This window comes from Antedon bifida, chromosome 2 (genome assembly GCF_963402885.1).
Source record: "Antedon bifida chromosome 2, ecAntBifi1.1, whole genome shotgun sequence".
NCBI lineage: Eukaryota > Metazoa > Echinodermata > Crinoidea > Comatulida > Antedonidae > Antedon > Antedon bifida.
In genome coordinates, this window is record NC_136227.1 from 17504000 (window position 1) to 17512340 (window position 8341).

General features: G+C 36.4%; 1 protein-coding gene across 1 annotated transcript; it reads left to right on the forward strand.

The window, feature by feature from the left end:
* Positions 1-6330: 6330 nt before the first annotated feature.
* LOC144835491 (uncharacterized) lies at positions 6331-7555 on the forward strand. Its single transcript, XM_078690576.1, has 3 exons — positions 6331-6335; positions 6470-6679; positions 6814-7555. Exons 1-3 carry the CDS (start codon positions 6331-6333, stop codon positions 7553-7555), a joined length of 957 nt encoding a protein of 318 aa, XP_078546702.1.
* The last annotated feature ends 786 nt before the right edge of the window (positions 7556-8341 follow it).

The window sequence follows — 8341 nt, forward strand, 5'->3', positions numbered from 1 at the left end:
ACCACCCTCATGTGAAACGCCTGACGTGTATACCCATAAAAAAACATCACTCCAGATGTAAACCGCCAAGATCTTAACACCCTCTTGTAAAACGCCTGACGTGTATAATCTAAAAAAAAAAACATCACTCCAGTGTAAACCGCCAAGATGTAAAACGCTCCTGACATAAACCGCCAAGATCTAACCACCCTCATGTGAAATGCCTGACGTGTATACCCATAAAAAAAACATCACTCCAGATGTAAACCGCCAAGATCTAACCACCCTCATGTAAAACGCCTGACGTGTATAACCTTAAAAAAAACATCACTCCAGATGTAAACCGCCAAGATCTAACCACCCTCATGCAAAACGCCTGATGTGTATACCCATAAAAAAAACTATTAATCCTGACATAAACCGCTAAGATCTAACCACCCTCATGTGAAACGCCTGACGTGTATACCCATAAAAAAACATCACTCCATATGTAAACTGCCAAGATATAACCACCATCATGTGAAACGCCTGACGTGTATACCCTTAAAAAAACATCACTCCAGATGTAAACCGCCAAGATATCACCACCCTCATGTAAAATGCCTGACGTGTATACCCTTAAAAAAAACCATTAATCCTGACATAAACCGCCAAGATCTAACCACCCTCATGTAAAACGCCTGACGTGTATACCTTAAAAAAAACATCACTCTAGATGTAAACCGCCAAGATCTAACCACCCTCATGCAAAACGCCTGATGTGTATACCCTTAAAAAAAACTATTAATCCTGACATAAACCGCTAAGATCTAACCACCCTCATGTGAAACGCCTGACGTGTATACCCATAAAAAAACATCACTCCAGATGTAAACCGCCAAGATCTGAACACCCTCTTGTAAAACGCCTGATGTGTATACCCTTAAAAAAACATCACTCCAGATGTAAACTGCCAAGATCTAACCACCCTCATGTGAAACGCCTGACGTGTATACCCATAAAAAAACATCACTCCAGTGTAAACCGCCAAGATGTAAAACGCTCCTGACATAAACCGCCAAGATCTAACCACCCTCATGTGAAACGCCTGACGTGTATACCCATAAAAAAAACATCACTCCAGATGTAAACCGCCAAGATCTAACCACCTTCATGCAAAACGCCTGACGTGTATAACCTAAAAAAAAACATCACTCTAGATGCCAACCGCCAAGATCTAACCACCCTCATGTGAAACGCCTGACGTGTATACCCATAAAAAAAACATCACTCCAGATGTAAACCGTCAAGATCTGACCACGCTCATGTAAAACGCCTGACGTGTATAACCTATAAAAAAACATCACTCCAGATGTAAACCGCCAAGATCTAACCACCCTCATGTAAAACGCCTGACGTGTATAACCTAAAAAAAAACATCACTCCAGATGTAAACCGCCAAGATTGAATCACCCTCATGTGAAACGCCTGACATGTATACCCATAAAAAAAACCATCACTCAAGATGTAAACCGCCAAGATCTGACCACGCTCATGTAAAACGCCTGACGTGTATAACCTAAAAAAAAAACATCACTCCAGATGTAAACTTCCAAGATGTAAAATGCCTGACATGTATAACCTTAAAAAAAACATCACTCCAGATGTAAACCGCCAAGATTGAACCACCCTCATGTGAAACGCCTGACGTGTATACCCATAAAAAAAACATCACTCAAGATGTAAACCGCCAAGATCTGACCACGCTCATGTAAAACGCCTGACATGTATAACCTTAAAAAAACCCCATTAATCCTGACATAAACCGCCAAGATCTAACCACCCTCATGTAAAACGCCTGACGTGTATAACCTAAAAAAAAAACATCACTCCAGATGTAAACCGCCAAGATGTAAAACGCCTGACGTGTATAACCTTAAAAAAAAACATCACTCCAGTGTAAACCGCCAAGATCTAACCACCCTCATGTAAAACGCCTGACATGTATAACCTTAAAAAAACCCCATTAATCCTGACATAAACCGCCAAGATCTAACCACCCTCATGTAAAACGCCTGACGTGTATAACCTTAAAAAAACATCACTCCAGATGTAAACCGCCAAGATCTAACCACCCTCATGTGAAACGCCTGACGTGTATAACCTTAAAAAAAAAACATCACTCCAGATGTAAACCTTTAAGATCTAACCACCTTCATGTGAAACGCCTGACGTGTATAACCTTAAAAAAAACATCACTCAAGATGTAAACCGCCAAATCTGACCACGCTCATGTAAAACGCCTGACGTGTATAACCTAAAAAAAAAACATCACTCCAGATGTAAACTTCGAAGATGTAAAACGCCTGACGTGTATAACCTTAAAAAAAACATCACTCCAGATGTAAACCGCCAAGATTGAACCACCCTCATGTGAAACGCCTGACGTGTATACCCATAAAAAAAAACATCACTCAAGATGTAAACCGCCAAGATCTGACCACTATTATTTGCTATTATTGCTGTACAGTATTAGGTATAGCAATTACACAGCTATTTGTTTGCTATTATTTGCTATTATTGCTGTATCCGATATAGCAATTACACAGCTATTTGTTTGCTATTATTTGCTATTATTGCTGTATCAGGTATAGCAATTACACAGCTATTTGTTTGCTATTATTTGCTATTATTGCTGTATCAGGTATAGCAATTATACAGCTATTTGTTTGCTATTATTTGCTATTATGGCTGTATCAGGTATAGCAATTACACAGCTATTTGTTTGCTATTATTTGCTATTATTGCTGTATTAGATATAGCAATTACACAGCTATTTGTTTGCTATTATTTGCTATTATTGCTGTATCAGGTATAGCAATTACACAGCTATTTGTTTGCTATTATTTGCTATTATTGCTGTATCAGGTATAGCAATTATACAGCTATTTGTTTGCTATTATTTGCTATTATGGCTGTATCAGGTATAGCAATTACACAGCTATTTGTTTGCTATTATTTGCTATTATTGCTGTATTAGATATAGCAATTACACAGCTATTTGTTTGCTATTATTTGCTATTATTGCTGTATCAGGTATAGCAATTACACAGCTATTTGTTTGCTATTATTTGCTATTATTGCTGTATCAGGTATAGCAATTACACAGCTATTTGTTTGCTATTATTTGCTATTATTGCTGTATCAGGTATAGCAATTATACAGCTATTTGTTTGCTATTCTATTGCTATGTTTGCTGTATCAAGTATAGCATTTACACAGCTATTTGTTTGCTATTTATTGCTATGACCAATCCTGCGCCTTAGTGAAAGATAGATGTACTACTGTATTAAAAAAGAAATTTATCAAAATCTATTTCAAAATGATAACTGTATGATCATTGCTAATTTACTTACTTTTGGGGTAAACATCATTTTTTGGTTTAAAATAATTTCTAAACCCCACAAACCTCCAAAAAACATAGCAAACCCCATCGAACCAATCTAACAGCTACTGTTTCGTGTAGTGTATCACACACTTGATTAAACTACTTATTTTTGGGTATACCAATACATAGTAGAAGGATAGCTAAAGTTTGAAAATATTACACAAAAATACATAAAAGATATGGATACACACTTTAAAATTAGATTGTAAACCTACACATTTATTCAAAAATTATAAATGTGAACACAAAAAATTAAAATTAAAATATACAGTTTTAATTAAACTGAATAAGGCTATTACTGTATATGGAAATGGCTTAATAATATCAAATATCTTTTATCCCCAATAATCTAGAATTATTCCACTCTATCATAATATAATACATTTGTTAACAACTTTTTAATAAATTGTTATTGTTCAATGTTTATCAAATTACTTGATGATTTAATAAACTCAAGAAATACTATTATGGAACAAATTTAACTCCATGGTTGAACCACTGTAATATATCTTTATATAATTATTTTCTACATCAGTTTATATAAGTACACAAAACAAGCCTTTGTTTTCAAACTCACACTGGGTTTAACATTTTAGCTGAACAAATAGAAACTGTTTTTTCCTCACAACATTTACTGTAGGACATTTGATTTAAAAAATGTTGAAAGTTCTGTTAATTGCAAGAACTTTACAGTTGGAAACGTTCAATTTAAGATTGTAAAAATCAAAACAGTAGGTCTGTTGAAGAATTTGGAATCATTAATAGTTCAAAGTATTTTGAATGTGAGAAATATTGAGGATGCTGATTTATTCTAAAAAGAAATAAATGGTCTTTATTTATTTTTTCTCACTATTCAATTTATTTGGTATCATATAAAATATGCACCAGCTTTATTGTACAGTTTAAAAAAGGCAAAAAGGAACATGCAACAGGTTTCATAAAACATAAGATGAATCAATGCTTTAGCAAATCAAACAATTGTTAAAAGCCCCAGGGTGTTTATTGTTTGAGATGGTTTGTAAAAGGGCTTGTTTGCGAGAGAGGCGTTTATTTGAAAGAGGCATTCATTTTTTAAGGTGTAATAATGGTAACCTGTATAGTGAATTAATATAAAATAGTGAAAAAATACAATAAAAAATAGATCAAATAGTATTTGGTAAATGTAGATCATGGAAGATAATGAATGCTACTACAAATAAAAATGTGTTACAATACAATATTGTGTGTATGCATGGGACGGGGGTAGTTTTCAAACAATGTTCTATGGGGAATGTTTATTCAGGATGGGGGAGAGGGAGATTTATTCAAATAAATAAGGTAATTTCATCTCGTAATACGTGGTTACGAGATTATTGTGAGATACGAGCCTAGCGCATGCGTAGAGCAGTGAGCAAGTACATGCAGTTTTCTTGAACGTTTCTTGCACTCCAAAGAGGAAGAAACTTACAAAATATACATAATTAGCGTGGGAAATCAACGAAGTTGCGGACCAATCACAGGTTTAAACTTTTGGGTTTGTTTGCTGAAGTCTTTTTATAAATTCTACGCTCAATTAGCTGACATAAATCCAAAACAAATTGTCGATACCCAGCCAGGTTGGTTTTTACACAGTGTGGCAGGCAATTCGCGCCATTCGACATCCAGTGTGTGGCCTGTCATCGTCTGGGGAAGGAATTGTGTTCCGCGGAGCACCAACCAAGGCCGTTGTTGGCGTACACGTAAGTACAGTCAGTATCAAAAATGTCGGCAGACGATAGACAAGAGTCTGTATTGACAGATGATTTAGACCTTGGCTTAGACCTAGGTGCACCTATAGAGGTGGAACAATATAATCATGCTTGCATGAAAGAGTTTTTGTCTGAAGAAAAGTCAAATACAAAACGCAATGCCAGCAGTAGTACTAGTGGCAGTGTGTCTAAAACGAAAAAAGTGAAACGGTCGAATAATGAGGTGGCCGGTTTGGAAAGCAGAATGACTGCTATTGAAAAATCGTTAGAAAAACAAGAAGATTCAAATGCGAATCTATGTCACATGTTACAGGAAATAGCCTATAACACTGGTAGTACACAGTACTATGATTATGATGATGATGAGAGTCCTCCCACAGGGAGTGAATTCAATTCTGACCCTAAAGATAAAGATGGTGACCAGCACCTGTCTCCCACAGGGAGTGAAAGCAACAAGGCCACTGGCCCAATATTTGCAAGCCGATTTAAGGCGACCAGACCCACAGGGTCAAATATTAACGAAGGATTGGCTCAAAGTGTTAGTTTACTGATTTCTGAAAAATTGGAAGATGATAAAATTAATGATACAATCGATAAATACCCACCACTAGCCAACCTAGAAAACCTGGTTGTACCAAAGGTTAACCCTATTATATGGGATAATATTTCAGCTGCATCAAAGTCGTCGGACTTGAAAATACAACGGGTTCAGAGAAGCATGGTTGGGGCTATTTCAGCCATGGTGAACCAACAAGAAAGCGAACCTTCCTCAACAAAGGAAGATATAATAGCATTGATGGCACATGCCAACTTTGAACTAAGTCTAATCAGACGCGAGAATTTAAAACCTGAATTGGATGAAAAATACAAGCAGGCGCTGTGTAAGGCGTCCATTCCGGTCTCCACATTGTTATTTGGAGATGATTTGGCAAAAAGAGTCAAAGACATGAAAGACAAAATCCAAACTGTAACTAAAAGACAACCATATAATGTGTACCGGGGTTCCCATTTCAGAGGAAGAGTCATGAACAGGGGTAGAGGAACTTGGCGGTTTAACCCTTATGAAGGAACTAGAGGCCGTGGCTACTCTAGGGGTCCTTTTTTAGGACAACCTCTCAGGAGAGGACAGTGGTCAAGCCACAAGAAACCATTCACAAAATCCAAAGCCCCGCTGACAACACAAGAAAGAAATAACTAATGAGGTAAGTATATACTTAAATTCCAATCAGTTTATTGGGGGACAGATCAGAAAATATGAATCAGAGTGGAATAAATACACTTCTGATCAGATTGTGCTTAATATTATCAAGGGATACCAGTTGGAATTTTTTTTTAGCTCTCCACCAATTCAGGAGAGGATTCCATATCCCTATAAGTTAAACTACCATGAGGTTAGTGCTGTGGATAATGAGATATTATCCTTAATCAAAAAACAGGTGATTGAAAGGGCCACTCCTGAGGACCACGAATTCATTTCTAACATATTTACAAGACAAAAGAAAGATGGGGGAATCCGAATGATCCTAGATCTATCAAAATTAAATGAGTACATTGTTTACCATCATTTTAAGATGGATTCCCTGGAACAAGCTATTAACCTTGTTACAAAAAAAATTGCTTTTTTGCCTCCTTGGATTTAAAAGATGCTTATTATTCAATACCAATTCACCAATCATTTAGGAAATACCTTCGCTTTCTCTGGAAGGGAGAGAAATGGCAATTTAAAGCATTGCCAAATGGCTTAACATCAGGTCCAAGGATCTTTACTAAAATTCTTAAAGTGCCAATGTCCATCCTCAGGAGTATCGGTCACGAGATAGTAGCATATATAGATGATACACTCATCATTGCAGAAACGAAATCTACTGCTAAACAAGCAGTATCAGATACTGTTCGGATGCTACAACAATTGGGTTTTGTAATTCATCCTACCAAGTCTGTTCTAATTCCTACTCATAAAATTGAATTTCTTGGGTTTGTCATTGACTCCAGTTTCATGACAATTACATTAACTCAATGCAAAATTGAACAAATTACTGAATTTTCCAAACAAATAATGACGTCAAAGAGAATAACAATTCGACAATTGGCATGTTATATTGGGAAAGTAGTAGCATCATTACCTGGGGCAGAGTATGGGAAGTTACATTATAGAGAATTAGAACGAGAGAAAATTAAATATCTTGCCATAAATAGAGGTAATTTTGAAGCAAAAATAAAGATCAGTATATGTGCCAGAGAAGAAGCTAGATGGTGGTATATGAATGTCGGCCAGGTAGTTAGAAATATTCATAGACAAAATCCAGGTTTGACACTAGAGTCCGATGCTAGTGGATTAGGATGGGATGGTTCTAATGGAATTACTCTATTGGAGGTCGTTGGGGACCAGTTGATATTGACCAGGACTCTATATTTAATATAAATCAATTGGAACTAAAAGCAGCGTTCTTAACGCTACAATCATTTTGTAATTCAAAAAGAGATATTCATGTAAGATTAAAACTAGATAACACTACAGCAATTGCATATATTAATAATATGGGAGGCACTAAATCGAAAATATGTAATGATTTAGCAAAAAATCTATGGGAATGGTGTATTCAACGTAACATATGGGTAACTGCTGTGCACTTACCTGGCCTGCAGAATATTGTGGCAGATAAAATGTCCCGACAGATTGAAGATGAATTGGAGTGGAAACTTGATCCAAAAATATTCCTGAAACTGAATGAATTACAGGGACAGGCTGATATTGACCTGTTTGCCTCTCGCTTGAATACACAATTACCAAAATACTGTATGTGTCTTGGTACCCTGACCCAGGGGCAATAGAAGTGGATGCATTCTCATTGAATTGGAATAGACTTAACTTTTATGCCTTTCCTCCATTTTGTGTCGTAGGAAGGTGTATTCAAAAAATTATCAAAGATAAAGCAGAGGGAATTTTAATTGTCCCTAACTGGCCAACCCAGGCATGGTTTGCTAAACTACTGAAGATTTTAATTGATAATCCTATTGTAGTACCTAAAGCAAAGAACCTCCTTACATTAGTTGGTGTGAACAAAACCCATCCTTTATCACACAAATTACAACTATTATCTTGTAGATTATCAGGGGATCATTCAAAAGCAGAGGCGTACCGGATGCCGCAGTCAACATCTTACTGGCATCTTGGCGGACAGCAACCAAATCACAATATGAATCCTAC